Below are 18,491 nucleotides of genomic sequence, written 5' to 3' on the forward strand. Positions count from 1 at the left end.
GAAATAATTCTGATGGAGTTCTAGGGTTGTACCTATTTGTTGTAGTTGTGAAGAAGCAAGCCATCTTGTGTACTTAAAGAATGATGTCATCCCTAATTTAGTGGGGTGGGAGGAGTGAGAGTATTTAAAGATCATGTGGATATTAAGATACAGAAGTCATAAAATATTTGTAATCATAGTATCTGTAGGTTAAGTAGTGGTTCTAATTTCTGGGAGGAAGCTCAAGTAATCCTTATTTTGTTTAACCATATTTAATTTAAAAGACCAACCAGCAGTTGAAATTTTTCTATTGCTGTTTAGAATAGATTCATCCCCACTTTGGTAGAGGAATCCGTGGCTGAATGTTGCTGTGACTGAAAAAAGATTATTTCTCACTTTCTACTGGAAGCTTTATTTCCATCCTCCTTTGGATTGGCTTCCAGGAGACCATAAAAAGAAATGGGTGTTGATTGCATTTAATGGTTCCTTCTGTGAACAAGCAGTAGGTGCCATTCTTGCCCTTCCGGTATCTGCAGACTCATTTTATCAGAAGAGTGCAACTGATAAACTTTGCATAAGAGAAAATGTACCGGCCGAACATTGATTTTGGTTACATATACTTAACACACTCTTTCTTGGCCTACATCTATTTAAAAAAGAAAAAAAAAAAAAGAACTTGTATATAAAAATCTGAGCAGATTGGAGAATACTTTGCCATATAAAAATTTAGTATTTTGTATTTATTGTATATTTTCTCAAAATATTACATGGCTTTAAAATATTTTAGAACTAACAATAATTGGATTCATACATAATTTTGTAGTAATACTTTTGTATAAAACCATAACAGTACTTTTGTATAAAGCAAAATTCATTTTACTCTTTTAGTGACTTTTGTGTCATACAAGATTAAAGGATGGCACTTCTAGATTAGCACTATGAACTAACTTGTCTCAAGGTTAACTGGCAGCCTCAACTCTCCAGAACCCTCCAATGAGCAGAAAGCAAGCAGAACAAGACTGACTTGTTGAGAGTTGTGATAATTTTCACAAGAAAAACCTTTGACTTTCTAGCAAGTGTTTGTTTACTCTTTTCTTATAAATACCTTGATTATTTGGTTTCCTGGCTCATAATAGATTAGAAGCAATAAAATGTTAGAACAAGAAGGATGAGATGGGACGATAATAGAAAAGACGTGCTATCAGCAGTGATAAGTGACATGGACAGCAAGGCAGGACCCAGAAAAACTTTTGAAAAATTCTGTGGTAGACTTTCTTATAGGGGTAATAAGATTATAACAATAACAAAAATAGTAATTAGCAAACACAAAATTCCCCCTCGAATTCTCCACACTTTAGTAACTCACCCAGCAGCTGTCTCTAGGCATGTTAAACTCAGTCCCATCCCTTCAGTGGGTTTGATGTGCTTAAGTCAGGAGAGGTGTTGTGTGGATTACATAGCTGAGATTGCATGTTGGAAAACATTTAGCACAATATCTGGCACAGAGTATCTGCTCAACAAATGCTGATCATTAGTTGAATCTTGCAGTGCTTTTGAGTCCTAGTAGTTAAGTTATGCTAACTGTACTTTTACTTTTTTCTTGTTGTATCTCATCCAAAATGTCATCCATACCTGTTATGTACAGTCTGTAAATCCAGAAAGCTCCGAAAACCATATAAGTTTGTCACAGACTCTTTTGACCAAAAAACTGCCCCAAATTGACATTAGAATGCATAGTCTTTATCCTACTTTCTTCATTATTTGCTATTTTATGTTTTACTTAGAAATGTAAAGATAGTTGATAGTGAAGTGCTGCCCCAGACCTGCTAGAGAAATTATGTGTGCACCCATATATACTATCTTTCTAAAACCTGAAAAATGCTTTATGCCAAAATACATCCGCCCCAAGAGTTTTGGATGGGACATTCTGGGCCTTTAGTATTTAATGTGTAATTGAATGGAATTGAAAGGATAAACTCCATGTGATCTTATTTGATGAGAAGACACTGTATATTATTTGATCACCTTGGAAATGTTGATTGAGCTAATAAACACAAGCCATTGTGTTCTCTTTCCCCACTTCACAGCAAAATGAAAAGGAGAGCTTGTTGAAGGAAAGAGATCACATTTTGTCAACTCTGGGCGAGACAAAGCAGAACCTAACTGGACTTTGCCAGAAAGTTTGTAAAGAAGCAGCTCTGAGTCAAGAACAAATACAGATACTCGCCAAGTACTCAGCTTCAGATTGCCCACTTTCATTTTTAATTTCTGAAAAAGATAAAAGTACTCCTGATGGTGAACTGGCCTTATCATCAATTTTCAGTTTATCTGACGGGCCTCCAGCAGTGCTGCCTCCTTGTGCCAGAGGAAACAGTGAGTCCGGCTACACGCGGGGGCAGGAGTCCCAGCAGACATCCACAGCCACCTCTGAGCAAGCCGGGCCTGCGGAACAGTGTCGTCAGAGTGGTGGAATCTCAGACTTCTGTCAGCAGATGACTGATAAATGTACTACTGATGAGTAAACTTGCATTCACTTCCTTCAAACCATCTAATTTTCTACTGAAGTTTTGGCAGTGTCTTGAAAGCCTAATATGACCATCTGTTGCTTAACAATATTGTTTTTCCCTTTAGTAGTTTGCCATAAGGGAATTTCTCTTAAGTCAACCATGATTTCTCCTTGATTTCCGCAAGAGACAAAGAAACGATTTTGCCTCCTGGATATCAGAAAAATCCATGTGAAAATGTAGTAAACCTTTAAAACTCATGTTTTACAGAATAATAACTCTAGTAATAACTCTTCTTGCTATTCAGAACAAGTAGGAGAATGAAAACTGCAGCACATCAGACAGCAATTTAACAGCTTGAAACGTCTACAGATAGTTCCTACTAAAAGAAGTGGCCTGCAGAAGTTTAATAATTTGACATTTTTGTAATATTTTAGATTGAAAGAAAATTTCTGCCCAAGCAATGCTAATAGAGTTCTGTTCTCAGCTGAAACAGGGTGTCAGCTACTGGGAATATTTTTGTAGAGCTGCATTGTGAAAAATAGATGGTCTTACCTGAATCTTAGGGCTTTGCTCTTTGGCTCCTAAAATCAGGTTTTAAGCTACATTGGGAAGATTTCATAAACAGGCAAGTGGTTGGCCTAAGATGGGGGCTTCTTCTCTTCAGTATGGACTCTAGAAAGTCTGGCTGCATAAACAGATTAAGTGTCACTTTCCCTCTTTTTTTCCCCCCTCTTCAGTCTTTACCATATCTGGTCCCATCATGGACTTCGTGTTTCCTGGCGTTCTTGTCCCTTTGGAAGAAGAACTAGGACTCAGAATACAGTGGCATGAGTGATCATACTGGCAGCACTATCTCAGGCTCCCTAGAATCTGGAGAGCTTACCAACATGTGAAGCTGTCCACTTTGCCACCATGGGTCACCAGTGCCGGAAAAGCAGACATCACGGGGAAAGAATATTGCTTACGTTTTACCAGGAGTGCAGTTCATTTTTTCATCCTGTTTTTGAAGTCGTATGGTTCACTTGTAAAAAGCATTGTTACAGATAAAAATGTATTTGCAGCAACTCTGCAGGTTTGTGAAATAGGATGAACTCAATCTTTTCCTATTGTGGGTTTGCATTTGAAAACCAGGTTTAATCCTTGCTCTCCTCCCCAAATTTGGTGTGGTATAAAGACACACAAATCATTTTAACTTGGGCATTTAAAGATCAGTCTTAGTGTTTGTTCAGTCCTGTTACAAAATAGATAATTGAGCACCTATCGCAAAACATTTTGCAGTGACTTTTAGTCATGTTGGAGTTAGATTTGTTTGAGAGTCAAATGAAAGCTATGGATCTTCTCAGCAATTAAAAAAAATGCATATATTCACATTCACAGAAACGTTGGCAGAACCCAGTTTTAATGGTGCAGAGGAGTAGTTTATAGTGTTGATTTCACCGAAATCAGAGGACTGAAAGAGACACTTCTATGGACTGCATCCTGAGCCTAGTGCAGGGCTTGTCTAGCTAATGTGGGCAACCACCACCCACTGGGTATGAAATCTGAAGCAAGTTGGCCTTGCCTGTGAGAGTATATGGGGACCAGTCTTCATGTCTTGGAGTAATTTGTCAAATGTTACCCTTTTTGATCAGGATGTAGGGGGAGGATATTGCTAGTATATTTTCAGTAGTTTGTATGTTATCTCTGTTATTGACTTATTTGTAAGAGAAAATTAGTTGGACTTGTTTATTTTCTAGTAGCTTTTATAAGTACACTCAAGAATTTGTCAGGGAGAATAATTCTAATAATGCGTCCCATACTGCAAAAGAATTTGTGTGTGTGTGTGTGTGTGTGTGTGTGTATATGTGTGTGTGTATACATACATATATTCTCCCCATATAGGTATTTCTTTGATACTTGTAATTTTAAATTTCAACTTCACAATATAAAATAATGTAAGAACTTGTGGTTTACAAAATGTAAAATCTTAAGCCAATGGAACCCTTGATTTCCTACCTCAGTGTACACTCAACTATTGGTCGTATCAGTTTGTGTATGGGCAAATGTCAAATAATCTTTTGCTTTAATTGCTACTGTACTTGCTTTGAAAGATTACTATTTTATGATAAAACGTAGTTGTCTCCAGAGCTTAAATATAATTTGTAAAGCACTTGGTTTAAATTTCTCTCTACCTATGAACAGTTTAGCATTAAGGGTTTCTATTAATGACATATAATTATTGGCCAAGTGTAATTTCTTAAAATTTAGCATTACTTTAAATAGCCAGCATGTAATACAAGTAACTACACTACCTCATATCTACATGATTTTCAAGTTGTAATGCAGATGGACAGATAAAAAAGATTTTATCTTTGTCTTTTGGCCATAAGTGGGGAAGTTTTCTGTATATTGCATAGCATTACACATTTATGCCTATTTTAACATTAACTTCTAAAGAAGTTTTTTCTAAGAAAATGTTTCAAGGCAATATTTTTTTTGAGGCTGCCGAAGACAAATGACAGGATTATGAGTATACAGTGTATGCCTTTTCCTTCATGCAGAAGTTTGAAATGTTTTCAGTTTGTATATTGCATATTCACATGATCATTGTTCACTATTTTATGAACCGGCCTTCTCAATGCGTGATGATTTTTTTAAAAAGCTGTTATGTTGAATTCAGTAAAATAACATTACCTTATTTTTTTTTTTCTTACTCATTCTGGAACTATAGCAAATAATTTGTTAAATTGTCATATTCAGAACAAATGTAGATACAGTCTTGGTTCTCCATCTGTAATTTTTTTTAACAGTTTGCTATAGCTTACTGCTTAACGAATTTTAAATAAGGAATTAAGTATGTTAGATGCAGTAGACGATACAGGTTGCATGTGGACACTCAGCCACATTAACAACTTGGGGAAAACAATGGCAACGTTACAGTGAATTCTCAGGTGAACTTTTTTCAGTTATAAAACATCTATTTTGAATTTGTAAATATTTTAAATGTTTTATTAAGGCATGTAATAAACTATTCTTTGAAACTTGTTGGGTAGAATGAAAACTTAAAGCCATAATGGTAAAAGGTGGCATACTGATTATAAAAGAAACAGAAAAACATTGATTTTTTTTGTATCTTTCATAATATAATTTTCTAACAATGCAATAAAACCACTAAACTTCTATGTCCATATTTTACTGAGACCACGTTTCATTAAAAGCATACTTTCATAGTATTTAATTTACATTTTCTTCCTAATGTTCTTACCCAAATGTACCTGAACTATAAAATGTTAGATGTTGGTGATAAATTGACAGTTAAATAAAATTCTCTAAAATTGCTTCTAATTGAATAGAATTGTACGTTCTATTTTCATTTTCTCACCTCATGTGGATTTACTCAGTTTAGTCTTTTGATCGGTAATTAGTATATCTGAATTTGTAGGAGAGAATCTTTCCTTAGTTGATAATCATGCCTGGAAAAAAAAAAATTCCAGCATTCAGGTGTTTTAGGAAGCACAGATTTTAGCTTTGCTTCTGATTTTACATAATTCTAGTTTGGATAGAGAAGTATAGGGACTCTTAAGGGGTATTATCTCTATCAGTCATTCAGTTTTAAAAACTTATCTGCCGAGTCAGCTCTTTGTATTCTATTCAATTTCCAATCAGGCCCCTCTGACCAAGCTTTGGGCAGCTGCTCAGCGGTGTTGGCCATCCAGGGCAAAGTCTTCTGGTCTAGTCATTGTGATTCTCAGCTGGGGATGATTTTGCTGCCCGGGGGACACTTGGCAGTTCCCAGAGACAGAAATCGTGGGGGCAGGATATAGGATATGGCTTCTAGGGGCAGAGGCCAGGACAGCCCTCACAACAGTTACCCCACCCAGGGTATTGATCAGGCTGACATTGAGAAACCCTGACTAGACCAATGATGGAATCAAGATGACTTCTAAGAAAGTGCACAGTTGTGTGAGGTAGTGTGATGGCTGCAAGAGTTCAAAGGAGACAGGATGAGAAACGTGGGATTTCACCGAGCTTTGAAAGGGTAGTCTGAAAAGGGAGCAGGATGGTCTCTGGGGAGAGAAGGCCACCTGGCACAAATAAGCCTGGTGTGTTAAAGGAACAGAAGGAGGTTGTGTCACAGTGAGAGAAGGAGGAGGCCCCCACTTGAGTGTTCTTCACCTGTGGGTGTCCCAGCATCTTGCCCTACCCAGATTGACTAAGTTACCAAAGGTCTGAGGTTAGACTGTAAGGGCTTTAAGAACAATAGAAGTATAAGTAGTGGGTATCGAGGTTTTAGAGGAAGGCCAATAAATAGCATCTTTTCCCTGGCCAGAGTTTTGAACCATTTAAGAAATTAAAGAGTAGGTGAAATCCGTATCACTGATGGAACCCAGCTTGGAACCATGGCTTTCTAGCTGTTTAGCCCAGTGAACCTGCTAGAAGTGCATTCTGGAATGAGGCAGACTTAATCCATCCACCGGTCACCTTGACCCACCCCAAAAGGGGCAGAGCTCTTAGAGGAGTGGAAAAATATAAATGGAGCAAATTCCACGAGTAAGGGGTGGGCTGAGCCAAGTAGACTTAATGACTCAAAATTTACTCATCAGAATCAGAGACGACTACAGCAGGGCCAGTGGAAGTACAAAGGCCAGAAGGTGTTTCTTGCCCTGGAGATTGAAACTAGGGAAGTCTTAGGGAAGAGTGTTCCCCTTTCACGCCCCCAGTTGAAGTTCTCTTGAAACATTGGCCCCATTGCTCAACCAGGGCTGTGACTGATGGCCTGGAGGAGGAGAGCAGCTGTTCCAGAAGGCAGACTTCCTCTCACCTTTGAGGCCACTTCCCAGCACCAGCCTTTGCAGATGTGACACCCTGGGGCTGTCAGTGAACATTTGGTCTAAGAAGGCTCTGGATCCAGCAGTGTACTAATAAGTAAATGAATTCAAAGGCTACTCTGTACCAAAGACTGAACATTTTTCCCATCCCTAATTATCTCCTACCTCATCATCCCATATAGCATATCAGAGGCCTTGCATTGAGATTAAATCCCAACAGAACATTCCCGTAAGAAAATGTGTGAAAGTCCAGGAATAAAATGCTAGCAACATGATACCCAAATTTGAATGGTAGTTAAACTTCTATTCAACTTTTAGAGAAAAAAAATTCAAAGATTAAGTCCCTTTGGATTAAATCTAAAGGCATTAAAGTCTAAAGGAACTAAAGCAAATCAAATTATCTTGTCCACCTGAGTTCCAAGTAAAAAACTAAGAAAAATAAATCCCCAGCACTTTGGGAGGCCGAGACGGGCGGATCACGAGGTCAGGAGATCGAGACCATCCTGGCTAACACAGTGAAACCCCGTCTCTACTAAAAATACAAGAAAAATTAGCCGGGCGCTGTGGCGGGCGCCTGTAGTCCCAGCTACTGGGGAGGCTGAGGCAGGAGAATGGCGTGAACCCGGAGGGGCGGAGCTTGCAGTGAGCCAAGATCGCGCCACTGCACTCCAGCCTGGGGCACAGAGCAAGACTCTGTCTCAAAAAAAAAAAAAAAAAAAAAAAAAAAAAAAAAAAAAAAAAAGAAAAATAAATCCCAAAACTATACTGCCAGATTTCTCATTCAGATCAGCCTTGGCCAGAGGAGTTCTTGATGCCTCGGTCCAGTCGAGATTCTTTCAAGAGGCTGTAGCTGGAATTGTCTTTAAGAGGGTGATTGTTCCTGCCGTGCTCCAGAAGGAACTAGGTTCGAGGCTGAGTCTCTGATGTGCTCACTTTAGAGTTAGAAGAAGAAACCGCAAAATTATAGCCTTGGCCCCACAACCACACTTGTTTTGAAACAAGCTAATTCCTAGGTACTAAAGCAGTCATCCCATACAACGCTGCTCCCACAACTCAGTACCTAGTGCTGCCAAAGACCATAGTAGAACCTCAATAGTATCTGGAAAAAAAAAATCTTGGTTTCAGCTGCCCAAAGATGCCCCAGTGTTCTGTAACTCACAACTTGTGATCCTAATTTCTATTGGAAGGACACTCAAAAAGGGCTTAATTTTGGCCGTATACACTGATCATTCCTGGGAGAAAGACCACCATTGCAAGACACCTTAATTTACATTTCCTTTTCCAACATGCTAAGTTTCTGGTACCTGGGACTGTTGAGTGAGGGCTCCCTCTAGGGAGCCCACATCCCTGTATACAGGCGTTTTCAGGCCTGAGCCACAATGGATATTTAGGCCTAAGAAAGTTACCTCCTAGGGATGGAGGAGGCATCTGAAATCTATCTACATAGATTTAAGCAGTCCAGAATCAACTATAGATGAACCACATGGATCCAGGTTCCCTTCATGGTTCCCTCCTTGCGCCTGAATGCAGAATGGAATTTGGGGTGGCTGATACAGCAAGGGCCACAGTGGCCTGGCGCTACCAGTTAGAAGCTAGAACCTTAGAAGTAGTCTAGTACGTTGGAACCCAGCTGCCTTGAAAATAGGTGAAAATCAGTACCTATTATTTTTCCCAGCTACACCTAAAAGGCCTGTGAGGTCTGCTTTTCCCCTGGAAACTGCAGCAGTGGCATCTTGAGGCCGCCAGCCCTGCCAAGCACCTGTGGGCGCTGGGCCTTTCCCTGTGAAACTGCTGTGTTGCTGTTGATGGACAGGGGCCCACAGGCTGCTGCCCACATTTAATTTATGCCATGTTGCACCCACTTTCTAGGGCCTCTTGCAGTCAATGGGGAGTGTGGAGGGAATTTCTGCCAGTTGGGTTTAAGATCATGGGTAGTACATTCCAGAAAGTGGGTGTTGACTGACAGGCATTAGGGGAAAGCTAATGTAAGGATTTTCCCCATCGGCTTTCCTTGCCTCAGTTACCACTGAGTACCTTCCACAGCTTTTGGGCGCACTAGGTACTGTGTTCTAAGAACATAACTTTTCTTGGACAGCTGCTCTCATGGCTGGGGGTTGGACTGATTTCAAAACAGGTGGTGCAAATGCTGTGGTAATCTTGTGAGTGTCTCATTATGAACGCCGAGCCACTTAGACTCTTGGCATTGAGCCAGTTAAACTCCTGAGTCCCTGAAGGAATTGCATCATGCCTGTGAGAGGCACCCCATATCTCTTCTGAAGTCCCTGCGCCTTTCACTTAAGATGCCCCCACCCCATCCAAGCCTCTCCAAAGGTCTAAGGAAACCAGGTAGGACTCCACAGAAGTCACTCTCTGAGGAAGAACACCATAAGCCACAACGATCCTCTAGATTCAATATGCTCACAGGCTGCTTTAGAACCTCTTACCCAGACCAACGTCACTCCTGTAAAAACCCACCTGGCCTAATACAAACCTCCACATACAATCGAAGGTAAAATGCCCCGGCCTCTGCTGCACCCCGTGGTTTACAAGACGCCTAATCACACGTGTCTCTTACTATCCAAACTCTGCTCTTCTGGTTTTGATTTTTTCAGTGTCTCTATACAATGCCGCCCTGCCAAATGTTGGGTTTCCAAAGGAACACTGCATATTCTTTTCTTGAGTTCCTGAGCTCTGAAGAATCTGAGAGAGAAAATAAAGGAATGGTAGATGGGAAACCAGAACAAAACCTCAGTTGCAGATAATGGAGTAGCTTAGCGTGAGAGCCTAGTGCAAACTCCAGAACGAGGCAAGGGGACCTCATCAGGTTGTTTCTTGTTACAGGAAGTAACTTTTCCACCCTTGGTTTCCATGTAAGGAGATTTTCCTCTGGGCAGCACAGCACCAACTATACTCCGCTATTCAGCATGGTGGTGTGGAGGCGTAGGGTGCTAGTGGTGCTATTTGGAGACAGGCACATCCCAAGAGGAAGAATGGCCATGCAGGGCAGAGGACAACCAGTTATGTTCAGATTCATCAATCAGCCAGCACACTCCATCTCTGCACGGATGAAGGAGCAAGGAGGTTGAGGGAAGATCATGTTCCAGGGTCAGAGTATAGAAAGTGAAGGAAAGAATGTGGAAAGGAATTATGTGGAGGCAGAGTCTGGGTGGGGGCTTTGAGAAGCTTGCAAGAAGAGAAAGAGAAAGATACGCCAGAAGAGAAGCAGACTCCCACAAAAGCCACGAACTTGCCCTCTCATCACACTCTGCTACGAGTGGGAACATAGGTTCGGGTTTAAAAGCCAAGCCTGACCTCGTGTTTAGCTGCAAACACTTCTTTTTCCTCTTCCTCATCTCTATGATCCACATTATTCTTAAAGTATAAATGCAAAGATCATGGAAAATATTTAAAAATTGAGGACAGCACATTACCTTTTCATTTTAAAACAGCCATCTTCTAAAGCAGACACTATTTTCCTTCTCCACTCTTAGTTTATACTTAATCACTGTCCCGAAAGTCAGCTGTTTTCTAAAGAGTTAATTTCCTTCTTTCAGAGACTGGACTTAAATAATTTTCCAGATAACATCTTGATATGCTGGTTTCCCATGTGATATGAATCTCTTGGCAGTAGATCCTGTTAATAATACCCAGCACACTATATGAAAATATCCACTCTAACTTAAGCCTTCTAAAGTAATACCTCTTTGGTCCACCTCAGAAACTGACAGTAGTTTTGCTTTGAGCTATTAATTTCAGAGAATCTTCCTTTGTGAAATAAGCATGCTTATGTTTTCCTTGCTTTGATTTAAATAATAGCCTTAACTGTTGGGCACAGGACTATTACACCTTAAGTATAAGCTTTTCTGAAGAAAGAATTCCTTTTTTAAACACCGTGTTTTCATCTCATTTGAGCTTTTCCTCTGGATTTTAGAAGACCTCATCTGCTATGCTCAACATCTGATATTTGAGGGGTTGTGTTTCAGTTTCCGTGGAAAATCTGATGGGCCAAGAAGTGTTCCATACCATTCTGAGAACTTTGGATACCTGCTCAGACAGCTCTGTTTCAGCTAAACGGTAACATCTGGGAGGGATCCTTAATGTGGAATCAAGGATGGAGTTTAACACAGGAATGAGGAGTAGAGCACGTAGCTGCTAAGATAAGGTAGGAGAATTTGGCTAGTAAAAGCACTTAATAGCCTGAACTTGTGTTCACTAGGGTTTGGGAGAGCAGATAGCTGCCAGCATACTTTTAATAGGGTGAGTATGAAGTATGCACTTAAGGACTAAAAGAATTGCACAAATTTAGGCAATGACTCAATTACAAATCCAAGCCCTTTCAGAAAGTACAGGAACTGTGGGGAGGAATAGAAAGAACATAAACCTGTGGTGAGACAGACCTAGTTCTTTTTTTTCTTTTTTGAGATGGAGTCTCGCTTTATTGCCCAGGCTGGAGTGCAGTGGTGCGATCACAGCTCACAGCAACGTCTGCCTCCTGGGTTCAAGCCATTCTTCTGCCTCAGCCTCCCGAGTAGCTAGGATTATAGGCGTGCACCACCACATCCAGCTAATTTTTGTATTTTTGGTAGAGACGGGGTTTCACATGTTGGCCAGGCTGGTCTCAAACTCCTGACCTCAAGTGATCCGCCCACCTCGGCCTCCCAAAGTGCTGGGATTACAGGTGTGAGCCTCCGCTCCTGGCCCAGACCAAGTTTTGAAGCCTGGTTTTGATGCTTAGCCACAGTGTAGCCAAAGGAAAATTACTTAATGTCTCTCAGACAGAATTTCCTTACATGTATGTCTTTCATATTGGGACTTCTGGTCCTTGAGTTCAAAGTAAGACTGACTTCAAACTTCTACTCACAGTTTGTGAAAATTCAAATCAATTCACCACATATTTTTTGAATATCCTCTTTAATTTGAGGCAGTGGTTGGGGGATGATTCCTGGAGTGTAAACGTGAGTATTAGTGGCACGACTGGCTTAGAGTCCCGTGGTCACTCTGTCTTAGGTGCCTGCTTCCATCAAATTTGTTCAGTTTCTCGGTTGCCTTTTTCTGTGCTTTCCACATAGGTGATGGAAACATTAAACTCAACCACTTCCTCTAGTTCCACAAAAACAAATAAATGAAAGAATAGTTCATATACCTCTGGCACTAGACGTTGATGAGTAGAGTAGGCTTTATTGAAAATTTGGGAAATACTGTATTTATATCACAGCAATACAGAGGGCTTGAAAGTGAACGTTGTTAGATAGCCCTGTCATAAGATCCTCCCTCCCTTTGGGGGATTTTCACAGGCTGCCCAACCTCATGTTGTCACTCAACCTCATGTTGTCTCCAAGCTTTATTCTGCCCCACTGGCTTCCTTCCTCCATCCTACTCCTTAATTGTCCCCAGGAGTCTCTCATTCCTCTCCCTGGAATATATGGAGCAGTTTGACTCTTCCCAGTCTCAGCCTCTGAGGTTGGCTTTTGACCATCTTCACTTATAAGTCCATACAAAGGCTCAGCAGAACAGAGAAGGCATTTCATGGAGCAGAATCTGCCCCATCTAAAAGGCAGCTCGTTCATTCATCCAAAAACAAAACAACAACAACAACAACAACAAAAAACAAACATCTGTGAATCCCTAGGGTCCTGGGTTCCAGGGATACGTATCCTTAGAGAGGGAAATAGACAAAACTCTCCGCCTCCACTGGCTGGCACAAATGGATAGTAAACAGAAGCATAAAGCAAATAGCATATTAGATAGTGAAAAGTGACGTAAGAAAAATAAGTACTAAAGAATGGTATTGCTTGCAGTTTTTTTTTTTGTTTTTTTGTTTTGAGACAGAGTCTTGCTCTATTGCTCAGGCCAGAGTCTCAGCTCACTGCAACCTCCTCCTCCTGGGTTCAAGTGATTCTCCTGCCTCAGTCTCCTGAGTAGCTGGGACTACAGGTGCGTGTCACCACACCCAGCTAATTTTTGTATTTTTGTATTTTTTTTTTTTTGAGACGGAGTCTTGCTCTGTCACCCAGGCTGGAGTACAGTGGCACGATCTTGGCTCACTGCAATCTCCACCTCCCAGGTTCAAGCAATTTTCCTGCCTCAGCCTCCTGAGTAGCTGGGACTACAGGTGCACACCACCACACCCGGCTAATTTTTGTATTTTTAGTAGAGATGGGGTTTCACCATGTTGGCCAGGCCAGTCTTGAACTCCTGACCTCAGGTAATCTACCTGCCTTGGCCCCCTAAAGTGCTACATTACTGGCGTGAGCCACTGCACCCAGCCTAATTTTTGTGTTTTTAGTAGAGATGGGGTTTCACTATGTTGGCCAGGCTAGCCTTGAACTCCTGACCTCGTGATCCACCTGCCTCGGCCTCCCAAAGTGCTGGAATTACAGGTGTGAGCCACTGTGCCCGGCCGGTTGCAGTTTTTTAAGAAGTGGCAATGGAAGGTCTTACTGAGAAGATGTAAGAACTGAAGGAGGTGAAGTGAGTTTTAGTGGTTATACCGTGCAAATTATTTTTGACTAAGTTATAAGTAAAAAATAGAGGAAATAACCAAGAAAAAAACAAACATCTATGAATCCCTTGTATGGTTGTAGTAAGAATCAAACAAAATGTATGGCAGAGTGTCTACCAGAAGGCCCCATGTACACAGCTAGCATGCAATAAGCTTTCATCTTCTTATATAGAATGGTACCATCCAATTCAGTACCCACTAGCCACATGCCACATGTCACCCCCTTCTTTTCTTAGTACCTTTTAGTCAGAGGTCTCCTCTGTCTTCCTCTAACTTGCCAAAATTCACCTCTATCTCTTATGCCGCATTTGAGAAGGAACTGGCTAAGAAGTGTTTTTGGAATTCTTAGCTGACCACCCACCTCCAGCCTACAGAGGTGGTTGAAAAGACTAAGAAGAAATTTTTGGAGAAGATAGAGAATTTTGTTAGAAAATGTGGTGGTGCTGGGACTCTAACCTTCTTAATCTTAGTGAGGGGGGGCTATGAGATGCCCACTAAAAAAGCCTTGACATGAGTCACCTAGAGTTTGGGGGACACAAAGGACTGGCATGTTATGCATAAAAAATATTGCTTAAGTAGATGGATGAAACTTCCGTGGCAGCAGAATAGAGTGGCATTTGAGAAGAAGTAGAATTGGCACTGGTGGGGGTCAAAGTTATAGGATTTCAGCCACCAGATGTGGAACCTAAATGAGGACTGTTTGAGGTCATTTCCAAGGGGATCCTATTCAGCAGGACTTCTGCCGGGGAGGGAGGCCGCTTTGAAAGAGAAAATCTGAGATTTACCCTCAGGTGCAGAAGCTGAGGGATTGCTCATGGTCAACCAATGGAGCTCTAAAAGATAAGCAGGAAGCTGGGTGAAGAGGAAGCATGTTTTGAGCCAAGGCAATTGCAAATGCAAAGGCTGAGGGATGAGAGAGGGCCTCTCATGGTTTATTTGTGGAACTGAAAGATGTTTGGTGTGATGGCATGCCATGTATGTGTGGCCGGGGATAATGAGGGCTCCAGGTTGGAGGAGTGACATGTGATGAGTCAGGAGAGGGGTGAGAAGAGTCCAGATCTTCTCAGGTATATGATAAAGTTTGACATTTATCTTAAGGACAATGGGAAACTTTTGAAAGGTGTGATATGATCAGTCCTGTGTTTCACAGTTTGTCTTGGCTGCAGTGAGGAGAATGTATCGTGGAGTGGGAAGAGTAGAATGGGAGATACCAGTAAGAAGGCTGTAGTCAGACAAGAAGTTAGGTGGGCTGGACCAGAGATGTGTTTGTGGGAAATCAGAACTGTGGCCAGATGCATGAAACATGGCAGAGGTGACTGACCTGAGGTAGAAAAAGAGCTGGTAAAAAAGATAGAAGAACCACAGACAATCCCCAGGTTCCTTTCTTGGACAACAGAGTGGAAGATGTTTCTATTCAATGCGATGGTGAACACGAGGTCAGAGCAGGTTTGTGGAACCAGGTGTTAAATTCAGTGATGACCATACTTCAGGCGAGGCATGCTGTGTGGCACCCATGTGGTGGTTGACATGTAAGACTTCTGCTCAGGAAGAAGATTTGGGTCAAAGCTTTACATTTATGCTTTGGGCATACGGTCCACTTTTGAGGCTGTGTGAGAGGAAAAGCTTGCCTGAAAAGAGTGTGTGTGGTGAAAAGAGGAGATAGTCCAGGACAAACCCCAAAGGAATCCTGATGATTGGGAAAGAAGAACCCACAAAGGAGATAAGGAACACGAGAGGAGAAGGAAGATCAGAAGATAAAAATAGGCCAGGCTTGGTGGCTCACACCTGTAATCTCATCACTTTGGGAGGCTGAGGCAGGCAGATCACTTGAGGTCAGGAGTTCGAGACCAGCCTGTCCAACATGGTGAAACTGTCTCTGCTAAAAATAGAGAAGTTAGGTGGGTGTGGTGGAACATGCCTGTGATCCCGTCTACTCAGGAGGCCGAGGCATGAAAATCTTGAACCCGGGAGGTGGAGGTTGCAGTGAGCCAAGATCATGCCAGTGCACTCCAGCCTGGGTGACAGAGTGAGACTCTGTCTCAAACAAACACAAACAAACAAACAAACACGTGGAAGAGCAGTGTCAGGAAGGAGTAAGGAGGAAGGCTTAAAGATAAGGATTAAGTGTCTCCCCTGGTGATGAGGTGGTCAACTAGACGAGGTGATAGGTGAGACGTAGAAAAGCAGAACCAGCGTAGGCAGAGATACTTGGCCTGCTGTGGCCAACAAATGTATGAAAAGGTCTTCAAACTCAACTGATAACTAAAGAAATGGAAATAAAACTAAAGTTTTATAGGTGTCCGGAGCTGCACGCCCCGGCCATAGCGAGTAGTAGCTGACGATTGAAGACGCCTGAGCTATGTTCGTTTCCACCCCACACCTTCTCCCTATCTTTGCCTTTTTTCCCTGTATTAATACCTCATAAAAGATGGCGCTCTTCCTGCTTCTTCTTCACCTATTTTTCCCGCGCCCGCGAAAATTGCTACCTGACAGCGCAGGTGCAACATGACGTTCGACCAGAGAAACCAATACCTACTTGGTCACGCCCTCTGCGATGAGATCATCTCCGCATCTGGCCCAACCCCTTTCCCTCCAAGTGTATATAAGGCACTGCATTACCGCCATTAAAGAAGACTTGATCAGAGCACTGTCTTGTCTCCATTTCTCGTATCTCTTGTTCCCCAAATTCCCACCCCCTCTTCCAGGGCCTGCTTCGACTATCCCGCGGGCCGGGAGATATAGGTAAAGATTTAAAAGATTGTGGTAACTGAAGTCAACAATTTTGTGAAGAAATGAACATTATTCATTGAGAAGTAAACTGATACAAACTTCTTGGTGGTGGTTTGAGAACATCTAAAAATTATTATTCATAAGATTGCTCAAAATATTATAGATGTGGTCACGCCTATAAGCCGGGCACGGTGGCTCACGCCTATAATTCTAGCACTTTGGGAGGCTGAGGTGGGTGGATCACCTGGGGTCAGGAGTTCGAAACCAGCCTGGCCAACATGGCAAAACTCCATCTCTACTAAAAATACAAAAATTATCTGGGCGTGCTGGTGTGCGCCTGTAATCCCAGCTACTCGGGAAGTTGAGGCAAGAGAATCGCTTGAACCCAGGAGGTGGAGGTTACAGTGAGCTGAGGTTGTGCCACTGCACTCCAGCCTGGGTAACAGAGGAAGACTCCATCTCAAAAAAAAATTCTTATAGTCTAGTTAGAGGAATACGGCTAAAACTGTATTTAGTGGTGTTATTATGGCCAAAGGGCTTAGAGTAGGAGACTCCCTGTATATTGCAATGTGTTTGTATTTTAAGTTGTATTTGTTTTCCTGTGATAAAATGTACATAACACAAAAGTTACCATTTTAAGCATTTTTTGCACTTTTAAATGCAATTTAATGTCATTAAGTACATTTGCAGCATTGCAACAATTGCCACTATCCATTTCCAGAACATATGCATCATCCAAGCGGAAACTCTATACCCATTAAACAAAAATTCCCTTTCTCTCCTCCCCCAAGCACCTGGTAACCACTATTAGACTTTTTGTTTCTATGAATTTCACTACTCAAGGTACCTTATATAAGTGGAATCATACAATATTTGTCCTTTTGTGTCCAGCTTATTTAGCATGATGTTTTAAAGGTTCATCCATATTGTAGCATGCATCAGAACTTTCCCCCTTTTTATGGCTGAGTTGTACTCCATTATATGGATAAACCATGTTTTGTTTATGCATTCATCTGTTTTAATGGTTTTTTAAAATAATGATGGGTTGTAATATTAATTACTTTAAAAATTATGGGAAAGTGTGTTTGCTGTTACAAGTAGCAAGAAGAAACAAAACCCACAGTATGTCTTTAATAAGGAATTATAAATAAAGTACCAATTAATTAGGTTTTAGGCAGTGGATGTAAGATGCAGATGAGTAAATTTAATGAACTACAAAGTGGGTTATGCGTGTTTCCCTATTGTCTCCTGTATCGCTGTGTATTCTTTTTAAAAATAGACAAAAACTGTATATATTTATAATGTACAACATATTTGATACATGTATACACCAAGGAATGGCTAAATCAAGCTAATTAACATAAGCATAACCTCACATACTTGTCATTTTTTGGTGATGAGAACACTTAAAATTCTCTCAGCAATTTTTGAGTGTAAAATATATTGTTATTAGCTACAGTCACCATGACGTACAATAGATCTTTCTGTGTATTCTTATCTATTAGCTCTTGCGTTCTTTCGGAGGTGGGGGTTTGTGTCCACTTTTAGGAGCCACAACTGATAGAAATCTGGAGAAGTCTCTGTAGGAAGACTGCCACACTGATGTGCTTCCCGGTTTCCATGGAAACGTTTCCCATCATGAAATAGTGACTTTGTATGGAGGAAGACTGCTGAATGATTCCAGGCCATAAGCACCATGTATTTAGGATTGCACTTTCTATTTTGGGAAAATGAAGGAGCATGGCTGTAGTTTGGGGAAGCTGATAGAATGTTCATCAGCTGCATCATCACAGAAGAAAGCAAACAAAATAAGGATGAGTTGGTCTGATCCAGTAATTCGTTGAAATTTTTACAAACTTCCCTCTCTAGGGTCTGAGTAAGTTGAGTATTTGTGAGCCCAAGGTGCAGAAAAACCTGTTGTTGCAGGAGAACTATATAATATTCGTGTCTACCGTGAATTCCCTT

General features: G+C 41.3%; 1 protein-coding gene across 5 annotated transcripts in view; it reads left to right on the forward strand.

Moving 5' to 3' along the window:
• LOC105472770 (BTB domain and CNC homolog 1) overlaps window positions 1-18,491 on the forward strand; it is an 83,887-nt gene that overhangs the window by 42,895 nt on the left and 22,501 nt on the right. For 4 of the 5 annotated variants that reach the window (XM_011726303.2, XM_011726305.3, XM_011726304.3 and 1 more), the window contains one exon: window positions 2,067-7,683. The exons of the other annotated variant lie outside the window; for it this stretch is intronic. In XM_011726303.2, coding sequence (XP_011724605.1) covers window positions 2,067-2,501 — 435 coding nt within the window. In that variant the 3' untranslated portion in view covers window positions 2,502-7,683. Of the gene's footprint in view, window positions 1-2,066; window positions 7,684-18,491 lie in introns of those variants that run through there. 5 annotated transcript variants of the gene reach the window in all.

This window comes from Macaca nemestrina, chromosome 4, assembly GCF_043159975.1.
Source record: "Macaca nemestrina isolate mMacNem1 chromosome 4, mMacNem.hap1, whole genome shotgun sequence".
Lineage (NCBI taxonomy): Eukaryota > Metazoa > Chordata > Mammalia > Primates > Cercopithecidae > Macaca > Macaca nemestrina.